This window comes from Sinocyclocheilus grahami, unplaced genomic scaffold, assembly GCF_001515645.1.
Source record: "Sinocyclocheilus grahami isolate Dianchi unplaced genomic scaffold, SAMN03320097.WGS_v1.1 scaffold29.1, whole genome shotgun sequence".
Lineage (NCBI taxonomy): Eukaryota > Metazoa > Chordata > Actinopteri > Cypriniformes > Cyprinidae > Sinocyclocheilus > Sinocyclocheilus grahami.
Window position 1 is genome coordinate 3309044 of NW_015505208.1, and position 22987 is coordinate 3332030.

The 22987-nt window shown below is 36.6% G+C and overlaps 3 protein-coding genes across 9 annotated transcripts in view; 1 reads left to right on the forward strand and 2 right to left on the reverse strand.

The window, feature by feature from the left end:
• Window positions 1-485: 485 nt before the first annotated feature.
• LOC107571300 (SH3 domain-binding glutamic acid-rich-like protein 3) lies at window positions 486-2998 on the reverse strand. Its single transcript, XM_016257620.1, has 3 exons — window positions 2810-2998; window positions 2287-2454; window positions 486-867 (listed from the first exon to the last, which is right to left on the reverse strand). The coding sequence occupies exons 1-3, from the start codon at window positions 2852-2854 to the stop codon at window positions 805-807; spliced, it is 276 nt and encodes a 91-aa protein (XP_016113106.1). The 5' UTR covers window positions 2855-2998; the 3' UTR covers window positions 486-804.
• A 621-nt stretch (window positions 2999-3619) lies between these two features.
• LOC107571283 (40S ribosomal protein S12-like) overlaps window positions 3620-22987 on the forward strand; it is a 29100-nt gene continuing 9732 nt past the window's right edge. The window contains exons 1-6 of one of the 2 annotated variants that reach the window (XM_016257603.1): window positions 3620-3667; window positions 3797-3842; window positions 4594-4710; window positions 4904-5006; window positions 5700-5801; window positions 6467-6555. In XM_016257603.1, coding sequence (XP_016113089.1) covers window positions 3829-3842; window positions 4594-4710; window positions 4904-5006; window positions 5700-5801; window positions 6467-6529 — 399 coding nt within the window. In that variant the 5' untranslated portion in view covers window positions 3620-3667; window positions 3797-3828 and the 3' untranslated portion in view covers window positions 6530-6555. Of the gene's footprint in view, window positions 3668-3796; window positions 3843-4593; window positions 4711-4903; window positions 5007-5699; window positions 5802-6466; window positions 6562-22987 lie in introns of those variants that run through there. The other variant, XM_016257611.1, reaches the window with a different exon arrangement.
• The window catches only part of eya4 (EYA transcriptional coactivator and phosphatase 4), a 39318-nt gene continuing 25544 nt past the window's right edge, over window positions 9214-22987 (reverse strand). For 3 of the 6 annotated variants that reach the window (XM_016257547.1, XM_016257539.1, XM_016257574.1), the window contains 10 exons: window positions 21268-21404; window positions 21019-21102; window positions 18801-18890; window positions 18611-18669; window positions 18261-18421; window positions 15553-15667; window positions 15348-15469; window positions 12491-12591; window positions 10361-10658; window positions 9216-9872 (listed from right to left, as the gene is read on the reverse strand). In XM_016257547.1, coding sequence (XP_016113033.1) covers window positions 10578-10658; window positions 12491-12591; window positions 15348-15469; window positions 15553-15667; window positions 18261-18421; window positions 18611-18669; window positions 18801-18890; window positions 21019-21102; window positions 21268-21404 — 950 coding nt within the window. In that variant the 3' untranslated portion in view covers window positions 9216-9872; window positions 10361-10577. Of the gene's footprint in view, window positions 9873-10360; window positions 10659-12333; window positions 12435-12490; window positions 12592-15347; window positions 15470-15552; window positions 15668-18260; window positions 18422-18610; window positions 18670-18800; window positions 18891-21018; window positions 21103-21267; window positions 21405-22987 lie in introns of all 6 variants that reach the window. The other 3 variants (XM_016257567.1, XM_016257560.1, XM_016257551.1) reach the window with 2 other exon arrangements.

The following is a 22987-nucleotide window of genomic DNA, read 5'->3' on the forward strand; positions in this document are numbered from 1 at the left end:
ATACTGTAACTTTTGAAGAAGTTCAGTGAAACACTCCAGATATCCCAGCATGCCTTTGCATGTGGCAGTTTTGCATTAGCTAGCATAAGAGGCTGATGTAGAGAGCGTGGGAAAATGTTGTTCCTCTATAAAAAGATACAGATGTTTGCTACACGAGTTGAATACTAATAAAATGGATAGATACAGTGTTCAAATAACAAACAATTTGACATACAGGACAAAAGTCTTTAATAAAGGGTTCATGACCCCTTGAGGGTCTGCCAATTATTATTTGATTTCAAACGACTTTTGTATAAATAAATAAATAAGCATAAACAATAATATATTAGTTAATTTCAAAGCTAATTAAGAAGCTAAAGTTCAGGTAAAACATGTCCTCCAAAATAAAAAAAGTCCAAGTATTTGACTCCATGTTCAATCAGTGTCTATGTCTTACTACTGAAATAATTAAGAGAAAAACTCATGAATAATGTAATAATGTTAAATAAATCTATCAGACTAGCAAAATTGTTCATCTGAATCTCTGCCAGTTTAATGTTTGCATTTGATACCATGACATTTTTTTTCACCCCAAAATTTCTTTATTAAAGTTTAGAACTTTTAAGAAGAATCACTGCTTAAAAACGCATCGGGGGATTAAATGCACCAACAGTTAATAAATTGTAGGTACTCGAGACATTACTGCACCCTAGTAATCCTTTTTTTTTTTTTTTTTCATTTAATGATGTAAAATACTGTATGTATCTTCTTAACATATATCATTTTAAAAAATACAAGGATTTAGTATAGTGTGCCAATAGTAGTTCAGAGTTTGAAAAATGTCTCTGGTTTCCCATCCTCCATTGCATCAGAAAACTTCTGATAGTCCTATAAACACAAACACAGATGATAACCAGCTTTATGTAGTCTTTACAAATAAGAAATATGAGAAAGGAAAAATAAGATTTGAATATCCTTAAAAGCATTTAGTCGGGCATTACTGGTAAACTGCATGTGTGGAATTCTTGCAGATTTGTAAACAGCGCGTACTGTTCTGAGCATCACAAGGCAATCTCAAGATGTTCCCCAGAGTGGCAGACTATCACAAGAAAGCACTGGTGCATTCCAAGCAGTGGAAACATCTATAGCTGATAGGAGTGTTTGAACGGGTGTGTAAGAAACTGAACGAGCCTGACAGGTCTCCTGTGCCTATATACAAACTCTTATGTTTCAAGTGTTGTTTGCACAGCAAAATTAATAGCATTAACATACACTACAAACACTTACGTTTTGTATCTCTCAGTAACTGACTCAGCGTTTCAACATGCTTGTTGCAAAACCCAAACAGACACATTTAGTTCATTTCGAAGATTTCCATGTTCTGTTTAAGCTTCATGACACATCATAGCCTGAACGTTATGTGCTTTTCCTAATAACTGCAAAAAAACATGGCTTAATACTCATAATTAACAGAAAAACACGTGGATACTGAACTTAACTCACATTATTTGATAGATTTAACATGGTTTAGTGTGTAATGCAAAATATTTCAAATTAAATAAAAAAAAACATTAATTTGAATGCCAGCATGCAGCCTATCGGTTTTTAGAAGATTAAATCAACTGACCATTTCTGACTTGAGGTTGATTTGATGCAGGTAAAACAGAAGCAATATTTCTCTCTTGATCTACATGGTGCATTCCAAGCAGTGGAAACATCTATAGCTGATAGGAGTGTTTGAACGGGTGTGTAAGAAACTGAACGAGCCTGACAGGTCTCCTGTGCCTATATACAAACTCTTATGTTTCAAGTGTTGTTTGCACAGCAAAATTAATAGCATTAACATACACTACAAACACTTACGTTTTGTATCTCTCAGTAACTGACTCAGCGTTTCAACATGCTTGTTGCAAAACCCAAACAGACACATTTAGTTCATTTCGAAGATTTCCATGTTCTGTTTAAGCTTTATGACACATCATAGCCTGAACGTTATGTGCTTTTCCTAATAACTGCAAAAAAACATGGCTTAATAACTCATAATTAACAGAAAAACACGTGGATACTGAACTTAACTCACATTATTTGATAGATTTAACATGGTTTAGTGTGTAATGCAAAATATTTCAAATTAAATAAAAAAAAACATTCATTTGAATGCCAGCATGCAGCCTATCGGTTTTTAGAAGATTAAATCAACTGACCATTTCTGACTTGAGGTTGATTTGATGCAGGTAAAACAGAAGCAATGTTTCTCTCTTGATCTACAGACCAGTATCAAAAACAAGGCTACTAGATGAGACTTACCCCACAGTATTTGTCTCCATTAAAGACCTGAGGGGGCATCGCTGAGGGGTTTCCCACTTTCTTCCTCATCTCCTCCTTCAAGTCACCGCTTCCTGCGATGTCCACAGCAAAGTACTTGATCTTCTTGGCATCCAGAAACTGCAGCATCTCAGACTGATGTTGCTTCACCTGAAGAAACAGAGATGGAAAAATAATAAACCTTTGACAACTCACAATGAACTCTGGTTTCTCTTCCTTTTTTAAGACATGCGACAAGAACAACTAGTTATTTACTTCAGATTTCTTGTAAAACCAATGTTTTTCACCAGCTACAGTAGGATTTTTTAAATCCTTCTGCAGACACAAACACAAACCTCTGTGGAGTTAACTTCACTAGTCTAATTTGACATAAGACGACTGTATAGCATGTAAACGAATAATAGGTACTCTTAAAAATATCAGTTTATATCATATAGTTTCAAAAGGCAAGTAGGCCTATCAACGGCTAGACACATCCTGAGCAGTCAGAAATACAGATACACACCTCTCTAGAGCCACTCACACTGCTGTAATACACCGTGATGGACATCTTCTGAAAGTGCTAAAAGGTTTGTTGGGAATAAAAGTGGCTGGAGGAGCAGACTGGTATTTCAGTAAGCTGATTGAACCTTTAAAACAAAAGTAATCTCAGCCAACTCAAGGACCAGGAAAGCAAGTTTTGACTACACCTAACAGCCCCACCTACCACAACAAGCACAGACTCTCTCTCTCTCTCTCTCTCTCTCTCACACACACACACACACATCAAGACATCAGTGTGGCATGCCTAAACTTGCATGGGGGCGGTGGGTTTATACCGAAATTGCACATTAACGCATTGATTGCAGTGCGTACCAAAATTTATGATTATCTCACTGACACTAACATTAGCTGTTTAAAAAATAAATATGGTTCATAAAATACAAATTTTAAGAAAAGCTGTAATATAATTTGTTCTCAGATCATTTCAAATTTTGTTATTCAATATTTTAAAATTCATTTTTTAAGTCTGAATGTCCACATACGTTTTGGCGGCAAAGGCTATCTAGTACTACTGACTGACTGAGGCACAAAATAATGTACGGAGTGGACAGCACCACCTAGTGGTGGATTGAGATGTTTGCGCCATCGTCGTGGATTAGGCAGAAATATCTTAAAATGTTGTTGTTGAGCAATATATTTTCTAAATAATAATAAAAATTAATAACAATAACGCACAATAAGTAACCGAAGGTCATTAAAAAAAAAAGAGTTCCGCGTGGCTGTCCATGCAGGCAGTGAAATGGACACCATCGGGTCCTTTTGCGCTTAAAACAATGTTGTCGACGCTATGACGTCCTCTTTACTCGCAGTCAGAGGGAAGGTAGGGCGAGTTTCTGTAATCTCTGACAGAATCGGTCTTAAATGTCCAGCATCCTAATTTGAAAGTACTCAAAGATGTATCCTAAGAAATGGATATTAATATATCGATTATATTATGCCTTTATTTCAGAAATTTATCCTCTCATCCATCGATAATCTACAATGGCCGAGGAAGGGTGAGTGATTGTGTTCTCACTATGCGAGTTACTGATGGTGCATCCACACTTCAGTATGCAGTTGCTGCACAATCTAGATTCAATAGGGAATGTGTTCTGAATGGCTTAATTTAGCTGTTAAAATTCGTTTTACTCACACTAAAGGTTAGGAACCATATGACTTCTTTTCTCCCCATAGATTAATAAGAACGGCATGTCTGAGCTCTGTTTTCAATACAATGAAATGAAACGGTGACCAAAAGCTGTCAATCAAAGTGGGGCAAAACTCTTAATAGTAGCCCACTTGATTATTTAATTATTAAACGTATTTTGAAGCCATATGAAAGTTTTGTGCGGAATTCTTTAAGTTGTTCACGGAATACCTTGATAGATTCCTATTCACTTTCAATGGAAGTTACCGGAAAGAGAATATATTGGACATTATTCTATATTTATGAACGTCTATCTACACATTTATACTCGTGTGCCACAAAACGAAGCCATACAGGGTTTGAATAGTTCTATAATCTCTAAATTAACTTAATGTCTGTCCTTGAAAGTGTATGACTTGTTAAAGCATTTAAGTTTTGTATTTGATGGTGGTGATTTCTTCTGGTGACCTCGGCTATGATGAACTTTAAATCTTTAGTCGGATACCCCTTCACTCTAATCATGAGTGAGACATCCAGTCTGAAAAGCCGCAGGTTGTTAAATGCATGTGCGCACACCTGACTCTTTACACCCCAATAACATCCTTTTGTACAATTAATAGCATTTCTGCCGGAGGTGTGATGGATGTCAACACCGCTCTGCCTGAAGTGCTGAAGACCGCACTCATCCATGACGGTCTGGCCCGTGGCATCCGTGAGGCCGCCAAGGCCCTCGACAAGTAAGAAGTGACTACTTTAATATACTGGAAGATGTTGCTGTGTGTCTATGATGATAATTTGGCTCCCTCTACTGAAGTCTCTGAGGATAACTGCCATTCGTTACCCAATTTCTGTCTGAGATACTGTTGAAGCGATTGGTCATACCTGTTGGAGGAGATTAAAGGCTCATCATGGTCATTCTTTGTTTAACAGGCGTCAGGCTCATCTTTGCGTCCTGGCAGCAAACTGTGACGAGCCCATGTACGTCAAGCTGGTGGAGGCTCTCTGTGCTGAGCATCAGATCAACCTCATCAAGGTGACGAGAGGCTATAAGAATAACATTTTAATACAACATTTATCAGGATTTATGAAAGCTTTATTTCAGCCATGAAATAGAGAAAAACTGCCCAAGTTCTGACTTTCTCTCAATTGTTTTTCTTACAATTTGGACTCGCGAACTCAACTGAAAACAGTCTAAATTGTATGGTATAATTTCCATCACAGAACAAAAAATACATTAGGTGATCATGACTTATTGTGCACCTTTAATGCACCTGATTCTGATAATCTCATTAGGAGAGGCTTTTGCAAACTGAATTGGGTGTTTTAGAAAAGAGGGACATATGAAATATGCAGTGCTCTGGGTCTCCAGTAGCAGGATTTAAAAACCCCTGTCCTGGTTGATGATAAAATGGCATCGATGGTGGTAACCAGGCCGTATCTAGAGACCTGGTGGTGGGCTCTTGATTCTGACCATGCTTAACAACTACTGCAATTAGCTAAAGGGTACTCTTGTGGCTGGCAACACTCATGTTTACTTCAGAAAATGTTGGAAGTACTTCCTTTTTATTAGCCATTAAATTCTATGAAAGTCTAAAATGCAGTGTTCTCTTGAATATTGCCAAGAACTTATTTGGGACTTATAAGCCTGATTTGAACTAAAACACCCAAATCGCTGCTTAAAAGTGTAGAGTCATAAAATTATAACTGTCTCTGTGCTCTCTTGTAGGTTGATGACAATAAGAAGCTTGGTGAGTGGGTTGGTTTGTGCAAGATCGACAGAGAGGGCAAACCCCGCAAGGTGGTGGGCTGCAGCTGTGTAGTCATTAAGGTGGGTGTCTGACTGTAGTCCTGTTCACACTCAAGAGTTAATTTTGCGTTAAGATTTTACAACTAGTGATGTTTTATTAACAAATTTCGGGAGGAGCACGCGCAGATAATCAATGCGGCCAATTCACTATCAGTAATCACATCTATCCAACCACCACGAGAGAGAACCACTATAAATAATCATAGCAGCCTTACCTTCATTCTCTCTCTAGTCTTTCAGCATCCCTCCACCACCCCGACTCCTCACCGTTGACCCATTCCTGGGGGGGTTGGGGAGCTCTGAGCCCTCTCCCTGGATGGCAGGGACAGCACGCCAAATACGCATACTATTCTTCTCGCTTAATTATCTGCAAGGCGAACTCGTTTAGTGTTTATTAAAAGAATATTAGGGCTTCAGATTTGAGCCAAGTCGAGTCCAGATGCTGGCTCTCCGTGCCCTGTGTCTGGTTTTGAAGTCTTGGCTAGATTGAGCGCCTGGACACGAGCCTCTTGGTCCTGTTTTGATTCTTGAGGTCCCTAGAAGGGCAACAAGCTAAATTTACTGAATAGTGGAATGATATTTTGTTTCCTGTGGTAATTATAATAAGTTGAGTCATGTCAGTTTTAAAACTGAATAAATGTTAAAGATGTAACATGCATCTAATGTTTTCATGTCTCCATCTGCAGGACTATGGCAAAGAGTCCCAGGCAAAGGACATCATTGAGGAGTACTTCAAATCTAAGAAATAAGGCGCCAAATAAAAGATCTTTTGGAAATATTACTTGTTGCGTATTTTTTTTTTTTTTTTTTTTTTTACTATGGAAGTTGTAGCAATTCATGCAAGTTCTGAATTGAATTCAGAAATGCAGGGCTTAAAGTTATCTGGCACCGTGCCGGATCTCCAGCGTGCAGAGTTTGGCTGCAGAAAAAGATAGTTCTACATTTAAATAAAATAAATCTTGTTGAATCACTTTCGAGTCCATGAGTTCACCTACCAATTGTATTAGAGGAGCACAGCTTTCACTCTCAACCAAACTAACATTACTAGCGACTCAGAATGTTTTGCTCTTATAAACACGAGACGCGCATAATAGTATCCAGTTGTGGAGTTGCAGCCCTGATGAATGGAGAAGTGTGACGACAAAGCTGCAAGGCGCAATGTTCAAAGATGTCCATCTAGTGCATATTTACATAGAATAACTAATTAAAAAGCAGCGGAGCTTTGTAAACCGCTCCGAGTAATCATGTCATCTCCATAAAACGATATGATTGTCAGAACAAATTTACCAGGATTTTTGAAAAGGTCCTGTTAACACATGATCTATTAATGGTAACTTGCCTGTAATTTACCAGTAAAGACTGTATGTGTGAAAGGGGCTAAACTCTTCCTCTGCCGTGAATTTGAATTGCTTAACGTTTATCTGGAAAAACTGCGCATTCTCACTAGATTTGTAACAAATCATTTATAAACCTTTGCCAACACAGGAGTATACATAAACCTATTTCTAAATATGCCATGTATTGTACATCACAATTTCAAAATAAGTTTCTGCATGTGGCCAAATATTACAATTAAATGGGTTTAAACATTGTTTAATCACGCTGTAAAGTGAAATGTCACCAGGCTGTTGGTGCCCTCTGCATGTATTTGTTTTAATACATAGTGTACTTAATGTAATATGCCTATACATAATGAACATAACTTATGTATTTTAACAGTGTTCAATACAATCATGTAATTTCTTGGTTTTGATATTTTATTTGAGCCAATTATTATTGCCTCATCGTTAGTTTTTATTTATATACAGGTGCATCTCAAATTAGAATGTTAATTGGTGGGTTTTTGTTAAATGTGAGCCAAAATCATCACAATTAGAAGAACCAAAGACTTAAACTACTTCAGTCTGTGTGCATTGAATTTATTTAATACACGAGTTTCACAATTTGAGTTGAATTACTTAAATGAACTTTTCCACGACATTCTAATTTATTGAGATGAAGCTGTATATATATATAGAGAGAGAGTCGTACTAAAGCCTGGTTTTCAATTTGTTACTAAAAAATATCAGATAACTCCGTTGTCAAAATAATCAGTAGATTACTTGATTACCAAAATAATTATTAGTTACAGCTCTAGATGAGTTTAAATATTTCTAAATACATCTGCATTGTTTTACTTGTTGTAATTAAAAGACAAATATTTTGTCATTGAAATTTCTTAAAAATAGTATTAAAACATTGTCTCGTTCTAGTGAACCAAGTTATCTGTATTTTGTCTCATCTCGTGAGCCAAGTTTGTCACACCCCGAGTGTCGCTAAGCGGTGATATAGCTCATAATTTTCCAAGTGTATGATATAGCTTTCATTCTTCAGGTCAACCATATATTCATGAAAAAAAAATCGGTTTGAATAAAGAAATCAATAACTTTGCCATAGTATCCTTTCAAATGTTAAAGTTGCCACAGTCATTGCATGCTTTGCATGTGCTGACCCGCCCCCGGAAACTTTTTTTCTTTTTCTCTCTTTAACCCGTTTCGTAGTTTTGTCTGTCTTAAACCAGTTTGGTACAGAGTGAAGTTCAAACACTTGTCCAGCATTTTAAGGAACTTCAGTCAAGTTAAAATAGTTAAATTTGGCGCTTTATGGAGTGTCAGGGCGTGTTTATATTTATCAGGTTTGGTTTAATTGAATCCTTGTGCGGTTCATTTGAATAAGTGTGAACGCTGCCATCCAGACTTTGTTGCGCACCAAACAACCGCAAACGATTTCCAGTGCGGTTCGACTAATTATATGACTGATTATACAGGACGTGCAGTCTTAAGACGTGACCCTAAAAAGCACAAAATGCTCCAGCGTACCTGGTTTTTCTCCTCATAGAGCCATGTAGACAGTTCGGTCCAGTCTATTTACAGCACATCTTTGTGTGTGCAACGGAGGAATTCCTGGCGCCGTTGTGATTCCACGCATTTTATAAGCTCTTAATGAGTTATAAACTGGTAAAAAAAAATAAAATTCCCCCATATGTACACAAACAACGAGCGCATTTAACCCAGTCACGCGAGAAGGGTCTTGAGTCACGCAGGCGTTGTTTTGGATGTTCTGCAAGCTCGCAAAATATACGACATAAAGGATGGCCAATCAGGTTGCGACCTCATCCTTATGTCTTGTTCTGTATCTTTAGGCTCGGCGTTAAAAACGCAAATGTGAACGCAAAATGAACCAGGACTAAAATGTATATTTTTGTTTTTAAATTTGGTGTACAACATTTTTTACAAATGAATTGAAAGCAAGATCAGAGTCTTGTTCCATTATGACATAGCTATACTTATTTTCCAAATTGTATGGCTTTAAAAGTTACAAATGTTTGTCACTAAGAGGTTTAAAATGTACACAATTTTTATTTATTTATTTAAAAAAAAAACAGGTGTATTTAAATTTGGAGCTGCATTCTGTGAAGAAAACTCAGCACTATTCCTGCTTATGGCTTTGCAACTAATGGTCAGTCAGAATGAAACTACAGCTTTATTAAATTCCCCCTGATGCTCGACTTTTATTTTGCTGTTCTTTCCAACTGTCATGACTTACACCAAAATACAAATGAATGTTTCCTCACCAAAATAAAAAAAAACATCTTTTGATTTCTTCAGAGGCACCAGTATTGAAAGCAAATGAAATGATTTTTTTTTTACATTTAGAAAATAGACAACTCAAATGTTTACATTTTTTGTTTATCTACATACATTCTCAAAATAAAAACTGACACACAAAAACATCTTATAAGGCACAACAAATTATACACAGACTTTTTTGCCAAAAACTTACAAAAAACACAAAATCAAACCGATACCATGTGAGAAAACACAGCGTCCTTTAGTGTTTAATCTAGTTACTGTAAAATAATTTACATGAGTTATGTGTCTATTCTAAATGATCCTTGATTAGAGTACAGCGCTTGAATCATTTAAGTGGAGATGAAGTCTACCGTATAGACAGAGATAATGTAATTCCTGTAGATGAGTGAGGATATATGTGGTTTCAAGACGAAGAACTCACCTCATTCAGACATGAAATGCAGTGTGTGTGACGTAAGACCTTAGTAAGCTCTTTACAAGCCTGGTTTAACCATTAAAATCCCATTTTCCCTCATCCTAGTCTGTCCTAGTCTTCTTAAGACAGTGCAGAAATATCTTAAAAGCCAGAGTTTTCTTAAAAATAATCAAAAAGACAACAACAACATAAAAAGAGATTGCAGTGTACTCTTGTTCTTAAATAGTTGTACAAAAAAGGCCTATGATACAGGTGTCGAGTGTTACAGGTACTCGAATTCCAGTGCTTGATGGAGGGCAAGCAGGTCAGAGTGACTGGATATCCGCCAGAAGGGCATGTTGTGCTGTGGGGAGAAACAGACTGACTGTGAGTGCGTCTGAAAACAGAAAATAGCATTTGCTTCAATGCTGAACATTTTCTTGCAAAATCCATGCAGGCATGTTAAGCCACTCTACTAAGGCTTGGTCTAATATTATTGTTTGCTATAGCTCAAGAGTTCTCTTCATTTCTGAAAATGAGGTGAGACGTAAGACCTTAGTAAGCTCTTTACAAGCCTGGTTTAACCATTAAAATCCCATTTTCCCTCATCCTAGTCTGTCCTAGTCTTCTTAAGACAGTGCAGAAATATCTTAAAAGCCAGAGTTTTCTTAAAAATAATCAAAAAGACAACAACAACATAAAAAGAGATTGCAGTGTACTCTTGTTCTTAAATAGTTGTACAAAAAAGGCCTATGATACAGGTGTCGAGTGTTACAGGTACTCGAATTCCAGTGCTTGATGGAGGGCAAGCAGGTCAGAGTGGCTGGATATCCGCCAGAAGGGCATGTTGTGCTGTGGGGAGAAACAGACTGACTGTGAGTGCATCTGAAAACAGAAAATAGCATTTGCTTCAATGCTGAACATTTTCTAGCAATATCCATGCAGGCATGTTAAGCCACTCTACTAAGGCTTGGTCTAATATTATTGTTTGTTATAGCTCAAGAGTTCTCTTCATTTCTGAAAATGAGGTGAAAGATCCAACAACCAGATCACACAGAGAAAAACTCATAATACAAAACAACAGCCTCTCATTACTCCCATTATTATAGTACAGAGGGGTTATAAAGAGTTTAGTAAAGCATTTACAAACACTTTTTTATCAGATCAAAAACATTAACACTTTACAAAAAGGTTAAATTTGTTAACATAATTATACATTCTTTTTTTAAATTAACAACCATTTTTTACAGCATTTTTAAAATCTAGATAAAGGTTCATTCTAATTACACTACAGGTTATTGTTAATTCATGATTGCCCGTAATACATTAATACATTTTATTTTTATTTTATAATAATGTTGTTTTAATATATGTAGAAATGCAGAATCTATTGCAGTAATTAATGTTAACAAATTGAAGTTTATTGTAAAGTGCTATAAGTAAATTAAATATGTATATACATTTATATATTAATATTAATTACTAATTTTCTATATTGAACTTTATTTAGAAATTTCAAATAAACCCTTTACAAATCCTTCAGCTTAGCACTCTAAAATCTTGCAAAATTAAAAACATTTTCGCCAAATGTAATTTTTTAATATATATTTTTTGTTTATTTATCTTTTGCCTGTTCAAAAGTTTGGGGTCTTCAATGTTTTTTAATAAAGTCTGTTATGCTCACCAAGGTTGCATTTATTTGATCAAAAATATAGTAAAACAGTAATATTGTGAAATTGTTACATTTTAGAACAACTGTTTCCTACTTGAATATATTTTAAAATGTAATTTATTCCTATGCTGGCAAAGCTGAATTTCCAGCAGCCATTACTCCAGTCTTCAGTGTCACATGATCCTTCAGAAATCCTTCTAATGTGCTGCTTTGCTGCTCAAGAAACATTTATTTTATTAATGTCGAAAACAGTTGTGCTGCTTTATATTTATTGTGGAAACTACAACATCAGAATTATTTGATAAATAGAAAGCTCAAAAGAACTGCAATTATTTGAAACCGGTATCTTTTGTAACAATGTATACAGTAAGGTTTTACTGTCACCTTTGATCAATTGAATGCATCCTTGATGAATAAAGATTTCCTGACCCCAAACATTTGAACAGTATTGTACACAAACTTTGTTTAGAATTGCTGCAGAGTGGTTTCCTAGAACACAAGTATTCAACTGGGTCTTTAGGTTCAGCATCTCAGCAGATCATCTATAAGAGTTTAACTTGACTGATCTCAGACCGCAGGAAACCACGGGATGCGATTAGATGCCTGAGACCTTGGAGAACCTCAGTTGAATAGCTCTGTTCTAGATGGCTTGGGATCTGAGAAAGAAAAGCTGGTTTCAGATGATCAGAGGGAAAAAGCAACCGCTATAGACATCCACATGGAAACTACAAAGGAGGAAATAAATGAAGCGCACAAGCTGCCGATCAGTTTCATCTAAAGCTCTACAGCACACACAGGTAGGAAGTCCAATCTGAGAAGTCACACACTGCTTCCGGTTCACCTGCGGGTCGTTACCTTGGCAGCGGCCTGCTCCTCTTCTACACCATCCCCAATTACAACATACACTACCTTCCTGCCAAACCTCTGCATTATGCGCTCAAAGCAACCCTCTTTGCCTGCAACATAAACAAGGTGACAGGTCAGAGGCTTGGGGTCAGACGGGAGATTTTACCTGGCTGGCTGCATGCTCCTCATCGCGCCCATCGCCAATCACAACATACGTTATGTTAGTGCCAAACCTGGATACTATACGTTCAAAACAGCTCTCTTTACCTGCGGAAACAAGGCATAGAATTTAACCTTAACAAGCTCAGAACTCACATGGGGTGAACAAGCCACATGATTATTGAGTATTATTATTTGACGGCAGAAATGAAAAGAAGGTTCCATTTGAAGGTGAAAACGGCATGAATTCAAAGCGAGAGTCGCTCTTGCACACAGACAAACCCTAACCTCCCAAATATTTTGTTCTTGCTGTAACCATGGCAATGAGCATGGGTTCTGTAACTGTGTGGAATCGGGCTTTGGGTCAACAAGACAACTCCACGTTTTGGAGAATTCACTCAAGACGGGATTTGAAACATAAGCCCCTCAGTCATAAAACTCACGCTTTCAGATGGTAATCTATCTATCTATCTATCCAAACATCTACAGTGCTGTGAAAAGGATTTTGCCCCCTTCGGGTTTTTTTTTTTTTTTTTTGCATATTTGTCACACTTAAAAGATTCAGATCATCAAATACATTTTAATATTACACAAAGATAATGCAAGTAAATACAAAATGCAGTTTTTAAATGATTATTTCTTTTATTAAGGGAAAAAGCAGTCCAAACCTGCCTGGTCCTACGTGAAAAAATAATTCCTGTAATAAAAATAATAATAATAAACTGATGGCCGGACATTCTCCTTCAGGATTTTCTGATAGAGTGCAGAATTCATGGATCTATCAACTATGGCAAGTCATCCAGGTCCTGAAGCTGCAAAGCAGCCCCAGACCATCACACTACCACCACCATGTTAGGCTGTTGGTTTTACGCCAGATGTAACGGGACACACACTGTAACTTCTTATCCCCAAAAAGTTCAACTTTTGTCTCATCAGTCCACAGAATATTTGCCCAAAAGTCTTGGGAATAATCAAGATATTTTTTGGCAAATGTGAGACAAGCCTTTGTGTTCTTTTTGGTCAGCAGTTGCTTTTGCCTTCGAACTCTCCCATGGATGCCGTTTCTGCCCAGTCTCTTTCTAATTGTTCAATCATGAACACTGACCTTAATTGAGGCAAGTAAGGCCTGCAGTTCTTTATATGCTGTTCTGGGTTCTTTTATGACCTCCTGGATGAGTTGTCGTTGCGCTCTTGGAGTAATTTTGGTTGGCCGGCAACTCCTGGGAAGGTTCACTGTTCCAAGTTTTCTCCATTTGTGGATAACGGCTCTGACCATGGTTCACTGGAGTACCAAAGCCTTAGAAATTGCTTTATAACCCTTTCCAGACTGATTCTTGTCAACTGTTTTGTTTCTCATCTGTTCTTGAATTTCTTTAGATCGCGGCATGATGTGTTGCTCTTTAAGCATGCTTTGTCAGACAGGTTCTATTTAAGTGATTTCTAGATTCAACAGGTCTGGCAGTAATCAGGCCTGGATGTGGCTAGTGAAATTTAATTCCGCTTTCTAAAATAATGTGGTTAATTGCACTTCTTTCATGATTTAACAGGAGGGGGCAATTCATTTTTCACGTAGGGCCACGTAGGTTTGGACAGCTTTTTTCCCTTAATAAATGAAATCATCATTTAAAAACTGCATTTTGTATTTACTTGCATTATCTTTGTGTAATATTAAAATTTGTTTGATGATCTGAATCTTTTAAGTGTGACAAATATGCAAAAAAATTAAAAAACAGGAAGGGAGAAAAAACCTTTTCACAGCACTCTATGTGATTGTTGTCTTTTTCTTCTTGTTCTCTTCTTCTTCTTCTTCTTCTTTTCTTTTTGATCCTTTCACTGTAGTGGATCAATGACGTAATATTATTCTAGTAAACAGTTTCCAGCCTTTCAGCAGTATCGTACAGTACTTGGCAGTGTTTAAAAAAGGATATACAAAAATTTTAGATTTATCCCTTCTTGTAAACTCAGAGATGTGGATTCGCATGGTAGTTGAATTACCACACGACTTGGTGTTTGTCAGAAAACAATAGGTAATCTGGCCTGGAATTTTTATGCAGGTGCTGGGAGAAAAACACTGACATTTTGGATTTGGACAGCAATAAAATCATCAACTAGCCCTTGCAAATGATAAAAATACCTTATATTCCCGTGAGAAACAATTACTGTTTAAATAGGGCTTTTGTCTCCCTCAGTATTTTATTTATTGTTTGTTTGTTTGATTGTAATAAATGTGTGGTGTAGTAACTTAAAAAGAAATAAATAAAATTTGAATTGTATTTTATGGAAAAATAATTGAAATATTACATTATTAAATTAGATCTTCTCTTTTCTTTATTTAATTTAAATTGAAATTCATTGTTATATATTTAAGTTTTAGTAATTTTAGTTATGGAATCACTTGACGAACCAATTCACTTGGCCAGAGTTCAGGTTTACATTTAAAACGAGGCCTTGAAGAAAGCAGTTGTAACTGTATTTGTTAAGCAACATATCAGCTCAAATAGGGTGTTTCGGAATAGAGAGTGGAATAAACTCATTGTGAATGAAGACGGCTGTTTATAAAGGAGCGTAACGAAATAATAATTTAACCCTGGAAGATGATGACAGATCAGCCAATCAGAATCAATTCCACATGATCAGACAGAGTGAATGTGGACGTTATGACCAGGTCATCCTGATCTGTTTTGATTTATGATTTAATGCAACAATGTGAGCCAAAGCATGTTCCACACAGACTGAACTCTACATCACCCTTGATTTCAGAAATGAAATGAAACAGTTCAATGAAATGGAAATAAACAGTTCAACACAATTTACATGATGAACTCAAGGCAAAGTCTGCTGTATGGACCTGTATCTGAACTCACCTATTTTGGTTGCGCTGTAAATGTTTTCAACTGGAAACGCTGAGCCCAGGCTATACAACAGCACTTTAGCCAGCGCAGGTATTAACTGTGTCGTTGTCACTAAGACGTTAACACAGTTACTCCTGGGCAAGAGAGACAGAGATTGTGATTTTTTGCTGTGTTAAGCTATAGTCCTCAATGACAAAGGCTGATGCTGGAGACAGACCTGGAGCTGATGATTGACAGGGACTTGAGCGCAGTGGTCAGCCAGGAGTCTGTGAGAGCCTCAACTTCTGCCCTCAGCTGGAGCCACGCCTCCCTCTTAGCCGGTCCCAGCAACCCTAAAATAGATCATAAACAAAACGCCACATTCATAAATATAGCATATATTATTGCATGAAACTGGGGTTACTAATGGGCACAATCTAGTTCATTAATTAGGCAGAATTTGAATGTTAAACCATAAAAATTAAAACATCACTTTAGAGAAATAACAAGGATTTTACAAAATTTAAGAGCATTTTATTAACACAATGTATGACCTCTGTCATTGCCAACAAAGTGTATATAACAAAGTATTGAGATGAAATTTTGTTATTGACCAAATACTTATTTTCCACCATAATTTGCAAATAAATTCTTTAAAAATCCTACAATGTGATTTTCTGGATTTTTTTTTTCTCATTTTGTCTCTCATAGTTGAGGTATACCTATGATGAAAATTACAGGCCTCTCTCATCTTTTTAAGTGGGAGAACTTGCACAATTGGTGGCTGACTAAATACTTTTTTGCCCCACTGTATAAAAGCACTGTACTTACAATTAGACTGGGAAATCACTGCCATTTTGGTAATTTTCTGTCTTATTAATAGCGGTTTTTCGGTTTTGCGTTAAAATAATTTCTGCGTTTTTTTAATTTCTCTCAGAACTGGCTGTGTGTTGTCCAACAAAAGAGAACATTATAACTTGTTTTTACTTAACAACATTAGTCGAGTGTTTGAAGAAACTTCCTTTTGTGATCTGATGTGGCTTCTTATCACAGAATGAGGTAGAAAATATTAGGGATGCATCGATCCGATACTCCGTATCGCTATCGGCTCCGATACTGGCATTTTCTGCCGGATCAGGTATCGGTCAGACAAGACCGATCCAAATCCAATACTGTGCGTATACTATTCTGTGTTACTGCCCCACAAAAGGCACAAAAACATTATAAAGCACCATAAAGTTTTTGTGCACTATATTTCAAGTGTTCTGAAGCCATTCCATAGTTTAATGTGAAGTATAGATGAATATTTAAGTCAAATTCACGTAAACTCTTTTCCCCGCTGCGTCTGTATGTCATCCTCCATTCAGCATTCAAACTGTGTGTCGCTTTCGGTTACTACAGTCAAAACGATGAAACTCTCTTCAAGAGCGCACAATAACTGATATTTAAAACTGTTAAAAGAAAAGGCTCAATAAAATATCGCACAGATATAATATACTATGCATCAATATATCTTTCCTTTTTTATGCAGAGCGCTGCGCACTGTAACGCCGTGTTGCTTTAAGCGTATCATTCTGGGCATGGGATGTGCATAAGCGCTTTGTGCCGCTCTGTATTGGAGCCATACCCTTTCATATACTTTTGCGCAATGAAAGATTATCAATAGTCTTTTTTGTTCTGTTCTATCTATCATATGTTGCTGCCTTCATTACTGTGCTATGCATTTAAAAGAAATGTCTTTTAATTTTATAGTATATATTTTATATACATATTTAGGCTACTTGTTTTTCATTAATGTATTTTACAATACAAAGAGCAATGTGTAACATTTTACCAGATTTAGTCCTACACTTAATAACTTTTATTTGTTCTCCACTAAATAATGTTGTTTCACTAAATGTTTAGTTTAGTTTAATGTTTTTATAAAACTATTGTGCACTCATGATTTTTCTAGAATAACTTTTGCTGCTGAATTATCCACTAACCTAGTTTATAATAGTATTTTTTGTCATAGATTATGATTATATATTTTTTTCATTTGTTATTTTTCATTAAAATGAAGTTGTCTATATTTAGCCAATTGTGTTTAACACACACAAGAGTGATGATCAGGTCAACCCACAGAAGTATAGATATTATACATTGATTTAAAAAAAAAAAAACTGCGCTGATATCGGATCGGCTCAGAATTGGCTGATACTCAGAATTTTTGGTATCGGACCGGTTCTGAAAAAATGATATCGTTGCATCCCGAGAAAATATATTGTATACTGTAATAAAAGCTATGTCGATTAGAAATGGCTTAAAAATATACTTAATCATTATGAAAATTCCTGAGATGGCTTGAAGAATACAGATAAACCATATATTGTCCTTACATTTTATCATTTAAAATGTTTTATATTATATCTTCTTTTTATTCAGTTACAGCAATAGCAATGCCTTTATCCATATTAGGGATTTCCTGGAATGTCATCAGTCCTGTTATTTTTGTGATGCATAGGTGGAATTTCTGCATGAGGGTGCCCTCTGGCGTTCAGTATGAATGAAACACACATTACATGTGTTTATAATACTCAGTAATGGCCAATCCATCCTATTTTTTGGTAAAAATCGGAAAAATAATACCTCTCTCAAAAGAAATGTTAAGCAAACATATAATAATCCATGCGTTCTCCAGTGTACAGAGGTTTACAGGAGTTTTTTGTTGTTAATTTGTTGCAAAAAAAACCAAAACATTCTGATGTGCCAAGCTATCAGAACCGAACCGAAAACTGTGGTTAAAAACCGAGGTATGTATTGGACCGTGGACTAACTGTATTGTTGCATCACTAATAAATACTATAATAGTGTATACAAATAATAATAAAAAACACAGCTATGGAGATTTAGATCTAATCCTGTAAAAATTACTGTAAAAGATTTCAACTTGTAATCAGATCTTACCTCCCACATTGTTTTTGTAACTGCAGTACAACTCTTTGACTCTTCTGTATCGGAAAGCTAACTTCCTCATCCAGTCGACTCCGCCCCTAACACCGGTTGCTAGGCAGAGACTTGCGCTTGTTGCAGCTGCATGGAAGCCATCAGTGGCAAAGCTGTAAGTACTGTTGATAATAACAATAACAATCTTGTTTTACATACAAGTAAAATACATATTCAGACATATTTTAGGGCATATTTTATTACTTTTTTTGTTACAGCTGAATGAGTAATGGGTATCTTTAAAATAAATAATTTGAAATCAAAGTTTAAAAACTGTTAATTCAATCAAATCATTCAGATGATAAACTCACCTGAGGTCCTGTCCGTTATCATCTGAAGAGGCGTCATCAATGTGCACTTGGTCACACTCCTATCCAAACACAGTGGTGTTACTATTGTTAACCAGCAGGGGGCCACACAGTCACATAAACACACTCTGACTGGAAAAAGACTGAGGAAACAATTAAGACAAAGGGGACAAGAGGACAGCTGTTTGCTAACCTCTAAATCATTAAAAAATAGATGTGTATCGGCAAGATTGAAGATCATCTCCTCCATTCTTAAACCAAGAGTCACAGCCAAAGGAGGGTCCTGAGAATTCAAATGATAATTGTTAGGATATTTTTATTGGACAACTATTATCATCATCACCAATAAAAACCTAACATAGTTAAACATTTTCCCAACTGTTGTTTGGACACTCAATATGCATTTTTTTGTACATTTTAAGGCATCATGGAAACTCCTAATGCAGAGGCTATTCCAGAATTGTGGTAAATCCATTATGTCTGGCCATATTTTAAGACAGCTTTGAATGTATTGCAGAGAAGGCAATCCCAGAATGCATTGCGACAAGCTCAGCTCAGTAAAATATTTCATCTAGATGGCAAATGGAGCCATAGTCAGTGTAAAGGCGGCTATAAATGTAAATGATTAAATATATGCAAAGAACAAGTTAAGACGGAAAATAAGCGAATAGAAAAAATCAGTATACAAAAATGACGATTACATCATTGCATCCATCAATAACATCATTTTGAAAGCTGAATATTCAGTGTAAGCCAATGAAAGAACTAATAACATAAGAACTTTAATTTTAAACCTCATATTGGGAGTTCAAAAGATACATAAAAAAATTATAATTTTTACTATAGAAACCAAACTCCAAATGTGCAGACTATCAAATTACACATCCTTCTCTTTCTTTCGAAATTAATATTTCTGGCTCGATATGAATATTTCAAATGCACATTTTGCCCAGTAAATAAAATGTTCCACGTTTCCATCAAATGATGACAGATACTACACTTGTCTCAGAACATTAGACGCTCTCACCCTTCAAACCACACACACACACACACACACACACACACACACACACACACACACAGTGAAAGAACGAGAGAGGGGGAGGGCACCCAGCTGTAAAAATCATCATATGTGATGGAGTTTGTTGGCTCAGAGGTGATTGGCTGAGACAGCGAACGAGAATAGAAAAGCACACACACACACACACACACACACACACAAAGTTAATGGCGAAACTGACAGAGATTGGAAATGATGATTCAACTGTTTGAAAATGTTTAAACTTAATCTAAGCAAACGTTAAAAAATTATTGAGGCAATTTTTTTTCAATCAAAATAAACAATTCAAGACATTGGCGTAGAGCTGCTTTTCCCACTTTTGAACTCTGAGGTTCGGTAATTTCACAATTGTTTCGGTAATTAATCTATAGATCGGTGTGTGCTGGCACTTGAGCTTGACAGCATGTGCAATGTCTCTGATGAGAGTGCCTAAGAACGGAGGGTTTTCATCGTCACAGAGCCTGCAGAAATAGCCCCAGAGCCGTGAATAGCCACAGCTGTCTCTATGTCTCTCACCAACTGAACGACAAGAAATGAGGGAAGGTGTCAGAAGATGTCTGACGTTTCACACTCCTTGAATCCGGCCGTCACAGTGCCGAATCTAACAACTCCGTTCTTCTGCACTGTGCCTATGATAGAAGTGCACAGTTGTTGTGGGAGTCCTAATATTGAGTCAAGATTCAAAATTTACTATTGCATTCTGGAGATAAACACACAAAAAAATATATTTTTCAAAGTTGTCAGTGAAAGATTATTGGGAGTATGTTTTACAAAAAATACTATTTCAGTATATCTACTTCAAACTTTCATGATTAATTCAATGCGTTACTTGTCATTTCTTTGTAATTATTTGTGAAATTTACTAGGAATTTCTGAGTAAAAAATGTAAATAGTAAATCCTACACCTTTTTTACTGTGTATGTGTAAGTTTTTTGGAGGAAAAAGAAACAAAACGGTGCATTTACATGCACTTCTAAATGTTGCTAACTAGCAAAAGTTGGCTCATTATAAAAACACAATTATAGAATAAAACTGAACTGACATGACACTTAAAATTAAGGTTATGTCATGTCAAAATGTAAACCAACACGCAACACCAATTAGGCCACCAGAACACTGCCACACTGACAGAAAGATATCAGGGTAAGAGGCAAATTTGTGTGTACCGATCAGTTTTGCTTAAACTATTTTTGACTATTATCAGATAAAACAATACTAATTAAAGCATTTACATAACCTTCCACATTGTCTGCTTACCAAGAATAATCAGGAATCACAGGAAGATGGTCACTGTCACTATAGTGGAGGGAAGTGTGTTTAATATGTGTGCATAGTCCGTGTTTGCACTCACCTTGCCGTACTTCTGTGCAAAAGAGCCTGTGAGGAGTGAGTGAAACACAATAATAGTCTCATCCAGATCCCAAACAAACACCCTCTGTAAAAACACATCAGACACATGTTTGGTCTCAGTAAACAAAGTGATGACACAGGGATTGTGTAGTGAGAGGATGTTAACATTAGATGATGCAAGCATCTGCTTCAACTGTCTGTGCATTTATGAGATTTATGTCTATCTATCTATCTATCTATCTGTACATACCTCAAGGTCACTGTCAGGTGGTGGGGATGGGTTGTTCTTTCTGCCCCGCCCCCTTGCTTTAGCCCCACCTCCTCTGCACGCCCGGTCCTCCATCTCCTTGATTGGTGTGGATGGGCTCTGCCCCGCCTCAAACTCACCTGCAAAAGAGAACCAAGAAACATTTATGACACATCAAAGCTTCCTAAAAGCTTACTCACTGGCTTGAATATGTATGTTTTATGCCGAAACCATGAACCTTTCAGTTGAGCATCAAAAATTCACCCTAAAGGCCCGTTCACACCAAGGATGATAACTATAGAGATAACGATAAAGATATAGTTCTAAAAATCATTCTCAATGTTTAAGAATAGTCATACCACAGCTATAACGATAAAGGCACAGAGAAACGATATCTTTGGAATCACTTTCGGAACAATTTTTTTCCAGCTGATGAACAAAACAAACATTGACACCCAATCAAGAATTTATTTGAGCGTGCACTTAGAATAAACAGACGATATCATCCGCTGGTGTGGATGCTAAAATAGTTATCTTTAAAGTTATCGTTCTTGGTGTTAACGGGGCTTAATACTTTATATGTCCTGTAAACCAAAGAAATAAAGATAATGCTTTGCGGTCACATTATTTCTTTTTAATCAGGGATTGTATACGTGAATCTAAAACAACAAAGTTTGAGTTTGTACATTCTCATGTCTGTTTTTTATTTAACAAAAACCATGTTTTACATAAGTATTGAAAGTGGGAAATTGGCACATCTGATAGAACATAATGTTTGTGTGTCTATGCGTGAGAGCAAATTTACTGTAATGAGCTCTGCTGTACTGCAGCCAAGCTAAATCACTGAGAAATGCAGCTTTAGGACCCCACTGAATTTTGGGCCTGCTGGACAAAACCCCCAATCACCATCGCTCTACTAACATAATCAACAACTACAGTACACGACACCTTCGTGCCAAAAGCCCTGTAACAGAACATTCTAACTTTCAACTGCGTCATTAGCTGCTCTATTGGAATGATTAACTTTAAACTACAATGGCAATGATCCCATTTTTGACATATAACAGACAACAGTAGAGATGTTTATGAGGTAAAACTTGTTTTTACTGAAGAACACTGCCTAGGCATGGGCCGATTACCGGTTTCAAGGTATACCGCGATTTGAAAATCTGACTAATATTTTCCGTTATACCGTTCCTGCGGTATGTGCTGTTTTTCATGTCTCCTCAAAGACTGAAAGTGTAGGCATCTTTCAAGTTGAGTGCCGTGTAGAGAGTAACACGACCCTCCTCCTCCTGTTGGTGCAAGCGAGCGGTCAGTCACGTGTGTGTGTGTGTGTGTGTGTGTGTGTATGACGACTGAAGGAGCTTCCCCTGGAACTTGCGCGATCGGCAACCGGACGTTTTTTTGTCTTATTGCAAGCAACTCGTCTCTGTTCTGGACTTGCACAAACTGCGTTGCAATGCAATCGTTTTCCAAAATGTAATTTATGTGAAAATATGTCTGTAAACGCCCGTTAACACAGGCCAGAGACGTTGAAGACGGATGCACAGAGAAAAATACTGTAGCAGGCAGATCACTCGCTGTTCATGATGCACAAACTATTGGAAGAAAATCCTCAATATTGATTTGGGGGTTTATATGAATGTGTTTCTGAGGGGAACTGAAAAGTCTTCAGAAAAGTTTACGTGGTATTTTCTTTTAATCTCGTCTCTGTATAGTT